At 45.1% G+C, this 16,921-nt stretch overlaps 2 protein-coding genes and 2 long non-coding RNA genes across 4 annotated transcripts; 1 reads left to right on the top strand and 3 right to left on the bottom strand.

The window, feature by feature from the left end:
• The first annotated feature begins 4,073 nt into the window (after nucleotides 1–4,073).
• On the top strand, nucleotides 4,074–7,871 carry LOC128379393 (uncharacterized). The gene is made up of 2 exons (XM_053339010.1): nucleotides 4,074–4,934; nucleotides 7,758–7,871. The coding sequence occupies exons 1-2, from the start codon at nucleotides 4,074–4,076 to the stop codon at nucleotides 7,869–7,871; spliced, it is 975 nt and encodes a 324-aa protein (XP_053194985.1).
• A 2,971-nt stretch (nucleotides 7,872–10,842) lies between these two features.
• Nucleotides 10,843–11,409, bottom strand: LOC128379441 (uncharacterized). The gene is made up of 3 exons (XR_008323397.1): nucleotides 11,383–11,409; nucleotides 11,158–11,274; nucleotides 10,843–11,011 (listed from the first exon to the last, which is right to left on the bottom strand). It is a non-coding gene; the product is annotated as an uncharacterized LOC128379441 (long non-coding RNA).
• Nucleotides 11,410–11,418: 9 nt separating this feature from the next.
• LOC128379394 (hemicentin-2-like) lies at nucleotides 11,419–12,934 on the bottom strand. The gene is made up of 5 exons (XM_053339011.1): nucleotides 12,580–12,934; nucleotides 12,192–12,434; nucleotides 11,771–12,094; nucleotides 11,512–11,625; nucleotides 11,419–11,468 (listed from the first exon to the last, which is right to left on the bottom strand). Exons 1-5 carry the CDS (start codon nucleotides 12,932–12,934, stop codon nucleotides 11,419–11,421), a joined length of 1,086 nt encoding a protein of 361 aa, XP_053194986.1.
• Nucleotides 12,935–13,730: 796 nt separating this feature from the next.
• LOC128379440 (uncharacterized) lies at nucleotides 13,731–15,108 on the bottom strand. The gene is made up of 3 exons (XR_008323396.1): nucleotides 15,080–15,108; nucleotides 13,975–14,016; nucleotides 13,731–13,770 (listed from the first exon to the last, which is right to left on the bottom strand). It is a non-coding gene; the product is annotated as an uncharacterized LOC128379440 (long non-coding RNA).
• Nucleotides 15,109–16,921: the final 1,813 nt, after the last annotated feature.

Here is a 16,921-nt window from a genome sequence, read left to right on the forward strand (position 1 = left end):
AACAGCGTTCTCTCTCTAGTCTGTCTGTTAGCGCTTCAACTTCCTGCACTTTCAAAGAGCACATGAAGCTCAGACAGGTGTGTTCAGGTGAGCTCACACCATCCTACCTGATAAATGAGTGAATGAGTGAAGGAGTAAAGGAGTAAAGGAGTAAAGGAGTGAAGGAGTGAATGTGTTGGACTCACCGAGCAGCAGAAACACAGATGAACTCTTCATGTTGTCTGGATGAGGAGTGGCAACCACTTCTGCTTTTCTTCTCTTCTAAACTCACACCAATAAAAAAACTCTTCGTTATTTCCTGATTTCTTTCTTTGTCTTCAGAAGCAGCAGCGGTACCTGATCAGCTCAGACTGTCGGCCAGAGATCAATACATCACTTCAGACTTCTGTTACATAATCAATATCTAATCAGTATTATCATTTAGAAAGATGAGCGTGCTCCGAGGTAACAGGACTCTGATATCTGATACATTGTTACCAACAGTCTACAGGAAGTCCATATAAGGTCATCAGCAGCATGTCGGCCTGTTTGAACCAACATCAACTTCCTGTTTAACGTTTGAGAACCGTCATTGTCATGGTTACAGTAAAACACTGGTCTACTAGTGTTTCTGGTTTTAATGGTGATACTGGGAACACTGGTTTACTAGTTACAGTCACAGTAGATAAAACAAAGCAGAAGTTCAGTTAGTAACTTCTTGTCTCCGTCACCACAGTGATTCGTCTGTTATCTGTGATCAGTTGTGTTTCCTTCCTCTTCTCTTTGTTCCTGTCTTCATCACTTTACCATTAAAGGACATTTAGTGTGTAAAGGTTGGTGAGTTACTGTTAATGCTGAGTCATCATGTTTATTCACATTCTCATTACATGTAAAGCTGCTCCTCAGGGTTCATACTGAGGTTAGTTCATATTTATTTATTATAATTAAAGGAGCAGACTGTAGGAGAGAGGAGCAGACTGCAGGAGAAAGGAGCAGACTGTAGGAGAGAGGAGCAGACTGTGTAGTAGAGAGGAGCAGACTGTAGGAGAGAGGAGCAGACTGCAGGAGAAAGGAGCAGACTGTAGGAGAGAGAAGCAGACTGTAGTAGAGAGGAGCAGACTGTAGTGGAGAGGAGCAGACTGTAGTAGAGAGGAGCAGACTGCAGGAGAGAGGAGCAGACTGTAGGAAAGAGGAGCAGACTGTGTAGGAGAGAGGAGAGAGTCCAGTTTGGGGACCTCAGAATCATCTCTCTGCTTTATGTGGTTGATGTTGTTCTGTTGGACTCTACAGGTGAAGTGAGTTAATCAGGTTAAAAAGGTTCATTCTTCTGGGAGCGTATGATTAAGATTTAGTTTTGAGGATTTTGCCACATTACTTTGGTTTCTTTTGGTTTTGGTTACCCCCCCCCCCCACCTCCCCTCATCATGTTTGTTATCCTCTTCAGTTGCTGAGAGCTGACGGTGGTGGTTTCCCCTTTTATGTGTATGTGTGCTGTGCAATTTCTCCTTTTCTTTGATTTTTGGGGTGATTTGTGTTTTCTTCTGGGGTTCCTCACACCCCGTCTCTGACTCATGTCCCCCCACTTGTAAGTCTCAGCAGGTTCCCCCTTAGTTTGTGATTTTGACGGTGTGCTGTCACAGGAGCGGGGAGGTAAGGTGAGGCCCATAGCCTACGGTAGCCGAGGTCTGAGGCCCACTGAGCGCAACACGGTCAATTATAGCTCCATGAAATTGTAGTTCTTGGCACTCAAATGGGCTATGACGGGGGGTACTTGCTGGGCCACAAGTGTACTGTCTACACAGACAATAATCCGCTCAGCCACTTGTCATCTGCCAAGCATGGTTCCTCCGAACAGCGCCGGGCAGCCCAGCTTGCATCATTTGACTTTGATGTAAAATACCGTTCGGGGAGGAATGTTAAACAGCTCCTCAGTGGCAAGGTGCCAGGGGCGAATGAGATTCACCCTGAGATGCTGAAGGCTCCGGACATTGTGCAGATGTCATGTGTGACACGCCTCTTCAATGTCGCATGACAGTACCCGTGGGGTCCTTTGTGGGAGGTGTTGTGGGGGTTTGGGGTACCAGGGTCTCTGCTGCGAGTCATTGGGTCCCTAAACATCCGCTGTGAGAGCTGTGTTCACATCTTCTGCAGTAAGTCAGACCTGGTCTCAGTGGGTGTTGGGCTCCATCAGAGCTGTCCCTGGTCTCTGATCCTGTTTATGGTCTTCATGGACAGAGTCTCAAGGTGCAGCCGGGGGGGGGAGAGAGTCCAGTTTGGGGACCTCAGAATCATCAGATAGAGACAGAGTTACAGTCATATAGAGACAGAGTTACAGTCATATAGAGACAGAGTTACAGTCACATAGAGACAGAGTTACAGAATCATATCTACCAGTAACTTCGATGTTGATCTCTTCACTTCTCTCTCCAGATCTTTCACACCAGTAAACTCCAGTATCTGATGGAAAGAGACTTGAGATGATGCAGTTAGAACCTTCAATCCTCCCAAAGTCGTGTTTACGACCACCACACTGTCCAGTCTGTCCTCCTGCTCTCCTCTTCACCGTCCATCCATCAGCTGTCTGTCCGTCTTCATCACAGCTCAGAGTCAGGTTAGACTCTCTGGTGGAGAACTGCTGAAGGTCTGGACTGACACTCAGAGAGACTGAAGTAGTAGTAGTAGGAGGAGGAGGAGAGGGAGGAGAGGAAGGAGGAGAGGAAGGACTAGTAGGAGTTGAACCTGGAGGAGGAATCAGTAGAATGTGGTTCAGTGCAGTGATCAGTTTATTAACTCTACTGACTGTCATATAAACAGGAAGTGATGTCAGTGTACTGACCTTTGACCCTCAGCCTGCTCCTTGGAGATTCTCCAGCCAGATCAACAGAACACGAGTAGAAACCTTCATCAGACTGTTGGACGTTACTGACGATAAACTCTCCTTTAGAGTCAGATCTGGTACGTTCACCGTTCTTTAATAAATTAAATGTTGGTGTGGAACCATCTCTGGTCCTACAACGCAGAGTGACATCACTTCCTGTCAGCACAGGAAGAGCAGGGATCTCCAGCTTAAAGGGAAAATCTGTACAACAGACAGAGTCACATAGAGACAGAGTTACAGTCACATAGAGACAGAGTTACAGTCACATAGAGACAGAGTTACAGTCATATAGAGACAGAGTTACAGTCATATAGAGACAGAGTTACAGTCACATAGAGACAGAGTTACAGAATCATATCTACCAGTAACTATGATGTTGATCTCTTCACTTCTCTTTCCAGATCTTTCACACCAGTAAACTCCAGAATCTGATGGAAAGGGACTTGAGATGGTGCAGTTAGAACCTTCAATCCTCCCAAAGTCTTGTTGACCAACACCACCACACTGTCCAGTCTGTCCTCCTGCTCTCCTCTTCACCGTCCATCCATCAGCTGTCTGTCTGTCTTCATCACAGCTCAGAGTCAGTGGAGACTCTCTCTCAAAGAACTGCTGAAGGTTTGGACTGACACTCAGAGAGACTGAAGGACACACAGACAGATTATTAGAGTCACTTATTTGGAGGAAGATGATGGTTTGGGTTGAAATGACTTCTTTAACGTTTGGGAACCGTCATCGTCATGGTTACAGTAAAAAGCAGGTGGTTAGGATCAGCGGTTAAAGTGATCTGTGCTGTTAAACAGGTTTTAAGGACTGATGGTTGTTGTTGGGAAGCTGGAACTCACCTGCTGAATCAGTGGAACCAGACAGCAGCAGCACAGACACACCTGCAGCAGGAGGACACGGGTCAGAAAGGTCAGAGGTCAGCACATAGACCCTAACCCTCACTAGGGGTCAGAGGTCAGCACATAGACCCTAACCCTCACTACGGGTCAGAGGTCAGCACATAGACCCTAACCCTCACTACAGGTCAGAGGTCAGCACATAGACCCTAACCCTCACTACAGGTCAGAGGTCAGCACATAGACCCTAACCCTCACTACAGGTCAGAGGTCAGCACATAGACCCTAACCCTCACTACAGGTAGAAGGAAGCTGAGATAAGAGAAAACAAACAATTTTTGAGGATGCTGGTTAAATGCAAAGTTGAAGGAGAAGTTATGAGTGCAAAGACGACTAAGAATTATCTGTATCCCTCTGTCACGCCCACCACCCTACTCCCTACGCCCACCACCCTACACCCTACTCCCACCACCCTACTCCCTACGCCCACCGCCCTACTCCCCACGCCCACCACCCTACTCCCCACGCCCACCGCCCTCCTCCCCACACCCACCGCCCTCCTCCCTACACCCACCGCCCTCCTCCCTACGCCCACCACCCTACTCCCTACACCCACCACCCTACTCCCTACACCCACCACCCTACTCCCCACGCCCACCACCCTACTCCCCACACCCACCACCCTACTCCCCACGCCCACCACCCTACTCCCCACGCCCACCACCCTACTCCCTACTCCCACCACCCTCCTCCCTACGCCCACCACCCTACTCCCTACACCCACCACCCTACGCCCACTACCCTACTCCCTACGCCCACCACCCTCCTCCCTACGCCCACCACCCTACGCCCACCGCCCTCCTCCCTACACCCACCGCCCTCCTCCCTACGCCCACCACCCTACTCCCTACACCCACCACCCTACTCCCTACACCCACCACCCTACTCCCCACGCCCACCACCCTACTCCCCACACCCACCACCCTACTCCCCACGCCCACCACCCTACTCCCTACTCCCACCACCCTCCTCCCTACGCCCACCGCCCTACTCCCCACGCCCACCACCCTACTCCCCACGCCCACCGCCCTCCTCCCTACACCCACCGCCCTACTCCCTACGCCCACCACCCTACTCCCTACGCCCACCACCCTACTCCCTACACCCACCACCCTCCTCCCCACGCCCACCACCCTACTCCCTACACCCACCACCCTACTCCCTACGATTACTTGAAGGTATCGTCATAAGACATAAACATCATGTCAATGTCAGAATCGGGTCATTTGGTTTTTGTAATAACAAGTTGACTGATTAATCAAAGTGACCAGAAAATGAGTTAAACCTTCCCCTTCATTACAAGACTGACTGTCATATCTTTATTAAAGGACTCAAGGGTTATACAGGATAGCAGTACAGAGGTTCTCCTTCAGGTTTTCTGATTTTTCTTTTTTACAACAAAAAGGCCAACAAGGCCAAACCCACCCCCCACCCAGCATAAAAACAAACCAACAAACAACTAGGAAGAAGAATAAAAAAAAGAAAGAAAAGAAAAAAGCCAGCATGAGATAAAGGACTAGATGGTGACAGTCAACATAGTGTACAAAACAAATTCGACGGAAGGAAAGAGAAGAGGCCAGACTCAAGTGCTAGGGGTGTCACTCTGGGCTTTGATGGTCTCACACATGTCTGACCATTTGTCCAACAGAGGTTGCCATATCCTTTGAAAGATTCTTTCTTTATTGGTGGACAAGACTGACTGTCATGATGGAGTCGTGACAGCTTTGGGTTTCCTTTTAAACATCTGTGACTAAGTGCTAGAATCGGTCTGTGAGCTTGCACATCTAATTATAACCATCGTTATGTCAACTTGCCAGAAACACAAAAATAGGTGACAAAGACATGTTCTGGTCGTGTCACTTTGATTAACGTCAACTAATCATTATGTGGCGCCCCCTGCTGGTCAGCAGTGGGTCGGGCCAGCGGGACTTCATGACGATACCTTCAAGTAGTGTTACCCAAATATCATTCTAGTGTTAATGACAGTAAAACTGCTACTGATGAATGAGTAAAGGAGTGAAGGAGTGAATGAGTGAAGGAGTGAATGAGTGAAGGAGTAAAGGAGTAAAGGAGTGAATGAGTAAAGGAGTAAAGGAGTGAAGGAGTAAAGGAGAAAAGGAGTGAAGGAGTGAAGGAGTAAAGCAGTAAAGGAGTGAAGGAGTGAAGGAGTAAAGGAGTAAAGGAGTAAAGGAGTAAAGGAGTGAAGGAGTAAAGGAGTGAATGTGTTGGACTCACCGAGCAGCAGAAACACAGATGAACTCTTCATGATGTCTGGATGAGGAGTGGCAACCACTTCTGCTTTTCTTCTCTTCTAAACTCACACCAATAAAAAGACTCTTCGTTATTTCCTGATTTCTTTCTTTGTCTTCAGAAGCAGTTTGAAACCTGATCAGCTCAGACTGTCGGCCAGAGATCAATACATCACTTCAGACTTCTGTTACATAATCAATATCTAATCAATATTATCATTTAGAATGATGAGCTGCAGTACCAGGACTCTGATAACTGATAGATTTTTACCAGCAGTCTACAGGAAGTCCATATAGGTCATCAGCAACAGGTCGGCCTGTTTGAACCAACATCAACTTCCTGTCGGCCTGTTTGAACCAACATCAACTTCCTGTTTAACGTTTGAGAACCGTCATCGTCATGGTTACAGTAAAACACTGGTCTACTAGTGTTTCTGGTTTTAATGGTGATACTGGGAACTCTGGTTTACTAGTGTTTCCGGTCTTTTAGCAGAGCAGCCCGTTACAGCGGCTACTCGTAGTGAAATGCCAACTCGACAGCACCGAACGTGGAGGACAAAGAAAAGACGAGAGACGCTCTGCTACTGCTCATGCACTCACACTGCAACACAGCTCAGCTGTGTGCAGGAAGGCTCTTTATTTACCACGCCCACCACAGGTGGCTTGTCAGCGTCCAACACAAATTAAGTATCATTAATGGAAACAAAATAAACAATAATTGAGAGCACCATTCAACAAAGGGTGATACTGGGAACACTGGTTTACTAGTGTTTCTGGTTTTAATGGTGATACTGGGAACACTGGTTTACTAGTGTTTCTGGTTTTAATGGTGATACTGGGAACTCTGGTTTACTAGTTACAGTCACAGTAGATAAAACAAAGCAGAAGTTCAGTTAGTAACTTCTTGTCTCCGTCACCGCAGTGATTCGTCTGGTATCTGTGATCAGTTGTGTTTCCTTCCTCTTCTCTTTGTTCCTGTCTTCATCACTTTACCATTAAAGGACATTTAGTGTGTAAAGGTTGGTGAGTTACTGTTAATGCTGAGTCATCATGTTTATTCACATTCTCATTACATGAAAAGCTGTTCCTCAGGGTTCATACTGATGTTAGTTCATATTTATTTATTATAATTAAAGGAGCAGACTGTAGGAGAGAGGAGCAGACTGTGTAGTAGAGAGGAGCAGACTGTAGTAGAGAGGAGCAGACTGTGTAGTAGAGAGGAGCAGACTATAGTAGAGAGGAGCAGACTGTAAGAGAGAGGAGCAGACTGTAGGAGAGAGGAGCAGACTGCAGTAGAGAGGAGCAGACTGTAGGAAAGAGGAGCAGACTGCAGGAGAGAGGAGCAGACTGCAGGAAAAAGGAGCAGACTGTAGTAGAGAGGAGCAGACTGTTTAGTAGAGAGGAGCAGACTGCAGGAGAGAGGAGCAGACTGTAGTAGAGAGGAGCAGACTGGGTAGGAGAGAGGAGAGAGTCCAGTTTGGGGACCTCAGAATCATCTCTCTGCTTTATGTGGTCGATGTTGTTGTGTTGGACTCTACAGGTGAAGTGGGTTAATCAGGTTAAAAAGGTTCATTCTTCTGGGAGTCTATGATTAAGATTTAGTTTGGAGTATTTTGCGTTGCTGCCAACCACATTACTTTGGTTTCTTTTGGTTTTGGTTAACCCCCCCCCCCCCAACCCCCTCTCATCATGTTTGTTATTGACATTGTGCAGATGTCATGTGTGACACGCCTCTTCAATGTCGCATGACAGTACCCGTGGAGTCCTTTGTGGGAGGTGTTGTGGGAGTTTGGGGTACCAGGGTCTCTGCTGCGAGTCATTGGGTCTCTATACAACCGCTGTGAGAGCTGTGTTTACATCCTCTGAAGTAAGTCAGACCTGGTCTCAGTGGGTGTTGGGCTCCATCAGGGCTGTCCCTGGTCTCTGATCCTGTTTATGGTCTTCATGGACAGAGTCTCAAGGTGCAGCCGGGGGGGGGGGAGTCCAGTTTGGGGACCTCAGAATCTCCTCTCTGCTTTATGTGGTTGATGTTGTTCTGTTGGACTCTACAGGTGAAGTGGGTTAATCAGGTTAAAAAGGTTCATTCTTCTGGGAGGCTATGATTAAGATTTTGTTTTGAGTATTTTGCGTTGCTGCCAACCACATTAGTTTGGTTTCTTTTGGTTTTGGTTAACCCCCCCCCCCCACCCCCCTCATCATGTTTATTATCCTTTTCAGTTGCTGAGAGCTGACAGTGGTGGTTTACCCTTTTGTGTGTATGCCGTGCAAATCCCCCTTTTCTTTGATTTTTGGGGTGATTTGTGTTTTCTTCTGGGATTCCTCACACCCTGTCTCTGACTCCCGTCCCCCCACCTGTAAGTCTCAGCAGGTTCCCCCTTAGTCTGTGATTTTGACGGTGTCATCGTTTTTTTAAGGCTTTTTAATAATTGTGACTTATGTAATAAATAAATAAATTTTTGTGAAATTGGAACTACGTCCTCTGTTTCTGATTCAGTAAAACTAACATTTGTGGCTTTCGGTTGTTTAGTGCAACACATAGTTCCTACTAAGTGTTGCATGTGGAGTTCCTCAGGGGTCAGTTCTTGGACCCCTTCTGTTCAGTCTATATATGCTGCCCTTGGGTCAAATTCTGCAGAACTCTAATGTAGACTATCACAGTTATGCAGATGACACACAGATATACCTAGCACTGTCCCCAGATGACTACAGTCCAATACAGTCATTGTGTCACTGTTTAGAGCAAGTGACTAATTGGATGAACCAAAATTTCCTTCAATTAAATCAGGACACGGTGCTGCTGCCGGGACGAGGACATGATTTATTTCCAGTGTTCAAAAGTTACCGATCATATTCTGGTTTAGAGAAATGTCTTGTTATATTGTTACTATAGCGCCACGTTGGTAGAAATGGCTCAAATACAACACACTTGTGTATTGTGAGTGTATGCACAACATTTACAAATTAAATTTTACCTTGAAGATGTATGACACATTAAGGAAACTTAAGTGAATACTTTTCTTAATACAACATCTAACTGTGTAATGCATTGATCATATGGAGCACCAGGTTGAAACCAGTACTTATGAATATCATTTTTATTAAAGATAAAATATTGGAAAAACAAAGTAAAGAACACAGACTCAAGTACATTTTACAGCTCTGCATTTTGCTTTGATCAAACTTCAGCTGCGAGCTCGGTTAACTGCCAAACAGACAGACAGGAATTAGCCAATCACAAGAAAGTAGCTCAGTTTCTGCCCAGCGACGGGTTGCTATGGGCAGCTAAGGCCCTACGGTTGCTAAGGCCAGCTAAGGCCCTGCGGTTGCTAAGGGCAGCTAAGGGCAGCTAAGGCCCTACGGTTGCTAAGGGCAGCTAAGGCCCTACGGTTGCTAAGGGCAGCTAAGGCCCTGCGGTTGCTACGGCGATTTGAGGATCTGCTTGGGAATTCTGAAAATTCTGAAGAATTTGGCTTCTGACAAGGTCCCGAACAATTGCAAACTGTGAGAAAACCGTAACTCCTGTCCAAAAACCGAAAACACCGTGAGAGACACAGAAGCCGGCAGATTCTGACAGAGTTTATTTTATTCACATATTCCTTAAAATGAGCGAGTAAGCTCAGTGTGAACACAGAGTGAGTTTCTTTTGAAAAAAGAAGACGATTACATTAGGGTCAGTGGGGGGTGGGACAGATACTGCTGCCGGTCTCGGCCCCCCCGTTTAAATTTTGTGCAGACCCCGCCTGTCAAAGTCACATTTTATGAGTCCCAACACCTATGTCTACATTTTGATCAAAAATTATTTGTCTCCTTTTTACGGTTTGGCCGTGAGCTCGAGTTCAAAATAAAAATTAAGGTTATTTTTTACTGCTTCTTTCACTCTAGCTAACTGTCGCTTCCACTCTAACTTTGAAGAAAAAGTGATTTCCACTCCTCGTTTGACTGCTCATAGTTTGAAAAGTTTACATGTTATGTAAAAACAGTTTGGTGTTTTGGAGAGAGCACAAGTTTTCCTCCATTTTAAAGTTTGAATCACGTTTCTATGTGCACGTATGAGTGAGCTTGGTGACTCTGAAAAAAGGTGAAATTTTTGTGTTTTTTCAAAACATTCCCATTCATTTCCGATGGAAAGGAGAATGACTGGGAAAAATGGAATTTCAACACCCAAAGTCATAGCACCTCTTTCTCAATAATTTAGTTTTATATTAAGTGCTAAATTTATTCCAGTATGATTAAAATGTCTTTGTTTGATCTTTTACTAATTAGGCTATAATTAAACTATTTATTGCTATTTTGGTCTCTACCCAACAGGTGGTTCGTTCAACCCTATTCTTCCCTTTCTAACTCAACAAAATAAATGCTAACAAAACAATAATAACAATATCAAAAACTCAATTATCAATAAAAAAAGAAACAAAACACAACATCAACCCTTTCTATCCGCTTCAGCCCTACTGTACTGTTCACTGGAGGAACCAGCTGAGCTGAAGAATGGAGATCTCTGGTGCAGATGATGATGATGGTGATGATGATTTTATTATTGAAATCATATCCACATGAATTCACTTTTCTCTAATTAATTTTCTAAGATATCCAATTTCCACTGTTTCCACAATTTATCCACTGTTTTGGTAACCGGGGGTTACATATGCATTAATACAAGGTGTTAAATATCTGTTTATGAGTCACAGCTGAGTTTTTATCTGCTGAGATTTGACTCGGGTAAGACTGGAGAAGACATTTAATACCAGTTAATATTAATATATCAGTATTTACACCATGAACACACTAAAATAGAGGAGGGACAGGGTCATTAATTACTAATAATTGATTATTGTTCTAAGGTGTGATCAGCTTCCTCCTCTTCATCATCAGTTTACTGTAAATGATTAAAACACAAGCTGCAGCTCAGAAGTCATGCTCAGTGGTGACATCATCATTCTCTCCATCCAATCCCTGATCTCCTCCATCACGCTGGCTGGTTGCCATGGAGACGGCAGGTCTGTTTCCTGTGGGAGGAGTTAAGAAGAAGTTGAGATGGAGGCATGAAGTAAAACATGAGTGTGTGTGTGTGTGTGTGTGTGTGTGTGTGTGTGTATGTGTGTGTATATGAGTGTGAGTGTGTGTGTGTGTGTGTGTGTGTGTGTGTGTGTACCTGTCCTCCTGCTGCGGTAGATGGACACCATCAGGACAGAACTGATGCAGTACGGACTGATGACCACTAGATGGCACAAGAGTCTGAACACAGAGAGAGAGGAACCTGGAGGAGGAGCTAGAGGAGGAGGAGCTGGGGGAGGAATCAGTAGATTGTGGTTCAGTGCAGTGATCAGTTTATTAACTCTACTGACATATAAACAGGAAGTGATGTCAGTGTACTGACCTTTGACCCTCAGCCTGCTCCTTGGAGATTCTGCAGTCAGACCAACAACACACGAGTAGAAACCTTCATCAGACCGTTGGACGTTACTGATGATAAACTCTCCTTTAGAGTCAGATCTGATACGTTCACCGTTCTGAAATAAATTGAATCCTGGTGTGGAACCATGGTTGGTCCTACAGCGCAGAGTGACATCACTTCCTGTCAGCACAGGAAGAGCAGGGATCTCCAGGATGATTGGACCATCTGAACAACAGACAGAGTTACAGTCACATAGAGACAGAGTTACAGTCATATAGAGACAGAGTTACAGTCACATAGAGACAGAGTTACAGTCACATAGAGACAGAGTTACAGTCATATAGAGACAGAGTTACAGAATCATATCTACCAGTAACTGTGATGTTGATCTCTTCACTTCTCTCTCCAGATCTTTCACACCAGTAAACTCCAGAATCTGTTTGAAAGGGACTTGAGATGGTGCAGTTAGAACCTTCAATCCTCCCAAAGTCTTGTTGACCAACACCACCACACTGTCCAGTATGTCCTCCTGCTCTCCTCTTCACCGTCCATCCATCAGCTGTCTGTCCGTCTTCATCACAGCTCAGAGTCAGTGGAGACTCTCTGCTGAAGAACTGCTGAAGGTCTGGACTGACACTCAGAGAGACTGAAGTAGGAGGAGCTAGAGGAGGAGGAGAAGAGGAAGGAGGAGGAGCTGGAGGAGGAATCAGTAGATTGTGGTTCAGTGCAGTGATCAGTTTATTAACTCTACTGACTGTCATATAAACAGGAAGTGATGTCAGTGTACTGACCTTTGACCCTCAGCCTGCTCCTTGGAGATTCTGCAATCAGATCAACAACACACGAGTAGAAACCTTCATCAGACTGTTGGACGTTACTGATGATAAACTCTCCTTTAGAGTCAGATCTGATACGTTCACCGTTCTTAAATAAATCAAATGTTGGTGTGGAACCATTGTTGGTCCTACAGCGCAGAGTGACATCACTTCCTGTCAGCACAGGAAGAGCAGGAATCTCCAGCTTAAAGGGAAAATCTGAACAACAGACAGAGTTACAGTCACATAGAGACAGAGTTACAGTCATATAGAGACAGAGTTACAGTCACATAGAGACAGAGTTACAGTCACATAGAGACAGAGTTACAGTCACATAGAGACAGAGTTACAGAATCATATCTACCAGTAACTTCGATGTCGATCTCTTCACTTCTCTCTCCAGATCTTTCACACCAGTAAACTCCAGAATCTGTTTGAAAGGGACCTGATATGGTGCAGTTAGAACCTTCAATCCTCCCAAAGTCTTGTTGACCAACACCACACTGTCCAGTCTGTCCTCCTGCTCTCCTCTTCACCGTCCATCCATCAGCTGTCTGTCCGTCTTCATCACAGCTCAGAGTCAGTGGAGACTCTCTGCTGAAGAACTGCTGAAGGTCTGGACTGATACTCAGAGAGACTGAAGTAGGAGGAGCTGGAGGAGGAATCAGTAGATTGTGGTTCAGTGCAGTGATCAGTTTATTAACTCTACTGACTGTCATATAGACAGGAAGTGATGTCAGTGTACTGACCTTTGACCCTCAGCCTGCTCCTTGCAGATTCTATCTGACCAACAACACACGAGTAGAGACCTTCATCAGACTGTTGGACGTTACTGATGATAAACTCTCCTTTAGAATCAGATCTGAAAAGGTCACCGTTCTTAAATAAATTAAATGCTCGATGTGTGGAACCATCTCTGATCCTACAGCGCAGAGTGACATCACTTCCTGTCAGCACAGGAACTGCAGGAATCTCCAGCTTAAAGGTAACATCTGAACAACAGACAGAGTTACAGTCACATAGAGACAGAGTTACAGTCACATAGAGACAGAGTTACAGTCACATAGAGACAAAGTTACAGTCATATAGAGACAGAGTTACAGTCACATAGAAACAGAGTTACAGTCAGACAGAGTTACAGTCACATAGAGACAGAGTTACAGTCACATAGAGACAGAGTTACAGTCACATAGAAACAGAGTTACAGTCACATAGAGACAGAGTTACAGTCATATAGAAACAGAGTTACAGTCACATAGAGACAGAGTTACAGAATCATATCTACCAGAAACTATGATGTTGATCTCTTCACTTCTCTCTCCAGATCTTTCACACCAGTAAACTCCAGAATCTGATGGAAAGGGACTTGAGATGATGCAGTTAGAACCTTCAATCCTCCCAAAGTCTTGTTGACCACCACACTGTCCAGTCTGTCGTCCTGCTCTCCTCTTCACCGTCCATCCATCAGCTTTCCGTCCGTCTTCATCACAGCTCAGAGTCAGGTCAGACTCTCCCTTGAAGAACTGCTGAAGGTCTGGACTGACACTCAGAGAGACTGAAGGACACACAGACAGATTATTAGAGTCACTTATTTGGAGGAAGATGATGGTTTGGGTTGAAATGACTTCTTTAACGTTTGGGAACCGTCGTCGTCATGGTTACAGTAAAAAGCAGGTGGTTAGGATCAGCGGTTAAAGTGATCTGTGCTGTTAAACAGGTTTTAAGGACTGATGGTTGTTGTTGGGAAGCTGGAACTCACCTGCTGAATCAGTGGAACCAGACAGCAGCAGCACAGACACACCTGCAGCAGGAGGACACGGGTCAGAAAGGTCAGAGGTCAGCACATAGACCCTAACCCTCACTACGGGTCAGAGGTCACCACATAGACCCTAACCCTCACTACGGGTCAGCACATAGACCCTAACCCTCACTACGGGTCAGAGGTCAGCACATAGACCCTAACCCTCACTACGGGTCAGAGGTCAGCACATAGACCCTAACCCTCACTACAGGTCAGAGGTCAGCACATAGACCCTAACCCTCACTACGGGTCAGAGGTCAGCACATAGACCCTAACCCTCACTACGGGTCAGAGGTCAGCACATAGACACTGTTAACAGACTCAGGAGAGATAAACGGGGAATTCAGGGAAGTTCTAGTCATCAGTCCCACGTTGAAAAGAGGAACTGGACTCGTTTCTAACTCCTTGGTCTTCCCACCCTGTCAGAGGATCAGCTGGCTTCACTCAGCCAATCACTGTGGAGCAAACAGCTGAAGCTAGTAGAAATATCCAGTCTGGTAAAGACTCTGAGTTTTATAAGGCCTATGATGAGCTTTAACCATCACTTCTAGATATGTGATGCTGAGGACAGGAGCAGCCTTCCTTCCTCTTTGTCTGATGCCGTCATTTCCTTGATACTAAAAAAGATAAGGACCGCCTCACTCTGATACATGCAGACCAAGAAAGCTTCATACGCTCTCGTAGCTCAGCCGATAACTTTAGACGTCTCATTAATATAATGTGTGTCAGTAAACATTCTCCTGCAGCTGCTCTGTCTTTAGACACAGAGAAAGCATTAAACAGGGTGGAGTGGTGCTACCTGTTCTCCAGCCTGGAGTCCTTCTGTTTCAGCATGTTTAGGTTGGATTCATCTTTTGTACATCCTCCTTAGAGCATCAGTCCTACTAACAGCGTTCTCTCTCTAGTCTGTCTGTTAGCGCTTCAACTACCTGCACTTTCAAAGGCCTCATGAAGCTCAGACAGGTGTGTTCAGGTGAGCTCACACCATCCTACCTGATAAACGAGTGAATGAGTGAAGGAGTAAAGGAGTGAAGGAGTGAAGGAGTGAATGTGTTGGACTCACCGAGCAGCAGACACACAGATGAACTCTTCATGATGTCTGGATGAGGAGTGGCAACCACTTCTGCTTTTCTTCTCTTCTAAACTCACACCAATAAAAAAAAAAGACTCTTCGTTATTTCCTGATTTCTTTCTTTGTCTTCAGAAGCAGTTTGAAACCTGATCAGCTCAGACTGTCGGCCAGAGATCAATACATCACTTCAGACTTCTGTTATAATCAATATCTAATCAATATTATCATTTAGAAAGATGAGCTGCAGTACCAGGACTCTGATAACTGATAGATTATTACCAGCAGTCTACAGGAAGTCCATATAAGGTCATCAGCAACATGTCGGCCTGTTTGAACCAACATCAACTTCCTGTTTAACATTGTGAGCCGTCATCGTCATGGTTACAGTAAAACTCTGGTTTACTAGTGTTTCTGGTTTTAATGGTGATACTGGGAACACTGGTTTACTAGTTACAGTCACAGTAGATAAAACAAAGCAGAAGTTCAGTTAGTAACTTCTTGTCTCCGTCACCGCAGTGATTCGTCTGGTATCTGTGATCAGTTGTGTTTCCTTCCTCTTCTCTTTGTTCCTGTCTTCATCACTTTACCATTAAAGGACATTTAGTGTGTAAAGGTTGGTGAGTTACTGTGAATGCTGAGTCATCATGTTTATTTACATTCTCATTACATGTAAAGCTGCTCCTCAGGGTTCATACTGATGTATGAAGTTCATATTTATTTATTATAATTAAAGGAGCAGACTGTAGGAGAGAGGAGCAGACTGTAGGAGAGAGGAGCAGACTGTAGTAGAGAGGAGCAGACTGTAGTAGAGAGGAGCAGACTGCAGGAGAGAGGAGCAGACTGTAGAAGAGAGGAGCAGACTGTATAATAGAGAGGAGCAGACTGTAGGAGAGAGGAGCAGACTGTAGTAGAGAGGAGCAGACTGTGTAGTAGAGAGGAGCAGACTCTAGTAGAGAGGAGCAGACTGTGTAGTAGAGAGGAGCAGACTGTAGTAGAGAGGAGCAGACTGTAAGAGAGAGGAGCAGACTGTAGGAGAGAGGAGCAGACTGCAGGAGAGAGGAGCAGACTGTAGGAAAGAGGAGCAGACTGTAGTAGAGAGGAGCAGACTGTGTAGGAGAGAGGAGAGAGTCCAGTTTGGGGACCTCAGAATCACCTCTCTGCTTTATGTGGTTGATGTTGTTCTGTTGGACTCTACAGGTGAAGTGGGTTAATCAGGTTAAAAAGGTTCATTCTTCTGGGAGTCTATGATTAAGATTTTGTTTTGAGTATTTTGCGTTGCTGCCAACCACATTAGTTTGGTTTCTTTTGGTTTTGGTTAAGCCCCCCCCCCACCCCCCCTCATCATGTTTATTATCCTTTTCAGTTGCTGAGAGCTGACGGTGGTGGTTTCCCCTTTTGTGTGTATGTGTGCTGTGCAATCCCCCTTTTCTCTGATTTTTGGGGTGATTTGTGTTTTCTTCTGGGGTTCCTCACACCCCGTCTCTGACTCACGTCCCCCACCTGTAAGTGTCAGCAGGTTCCCCCTTAGTTTGTGATTTTAACGGTGTCATCGTTTTTTTTTAAGGCTTTTTAATAATTGTGACTTATGTAATAAATAAATACATTTTTGTGAAATTGGAACTACGTCCTCTGTTTCTGATTCAGTAAAACTAACGTTCGTGGCTTTCGGTTGTTTAGTGCAACACATAGTTCCTACTAAGTACTACACTCAGATCCCTTCCTCTGCTCCACCTGCTCACCACAATACCTTTATTTTCACATTTCAACCCCTTTAAATTTAAATTAAACCATGTGGACACTAAATGATCTCATTGTTCCATGTTTATGTTGAAA

The sequence above is a fragment of the Scomber japonicus genome, chromosome 18 (genome assembly GCF_027409825.1).
Source record: "Scomber japonicus isolate fScoJap1 chromosome 18, fScoJap1.pri, whole genome shotgun sequence".
Classification (NCBI taxonomy): domain Eukaryota; kingdom Metazoa; phylum Chordata; class Actinopteri; order Scombriformes; family Scombridae; genus Scomber; species Scomber japonicus.

What these genes read in the sequence shown, in the direction of transcription:
- LOC128379394 (XM_053339011.1), bottom strand. Translation starts at nt 12,934, where the DNA reads ATGACAGTCAGTAGAGTTAATAAACTGATCACTGCACTGAACCACAAT. An exon ending in GAGCAGGCTGAGGGTCAAAG is followed by an intron (nt 12,095 to 12,191) that starts GTCAGTACACTG and finishes TTCCTCCTCCAG; the next exon opens with CTCCTCCTCCTTCCTCTTCT. An exon ending in ATTCAATTTATTTCAGAACG is followed by an intron (nt 11,469 to 11,511) that starts GTGAACGTATCA and finishes GTTTATCATCAG; the next exon opens with TAACGTCCAACGGTCTGATG.
- LOC128379393 (XM_053339010.1), top strand. Translation starts at nt 4,074, where the DNA reads ATGAGTGCAAAGACGACTAAGAATTATCTGTATCCCTCTGTCACGCCC. An exon ending in CTCCCTACGATTACTTGAAG is followed by an intron (nt 4,935 to 7,757) that starts GTATCGTCATAA and finishes GTCGCATGACAG; the next exon opens with TACCCGTGGAGTCCTTTGTG.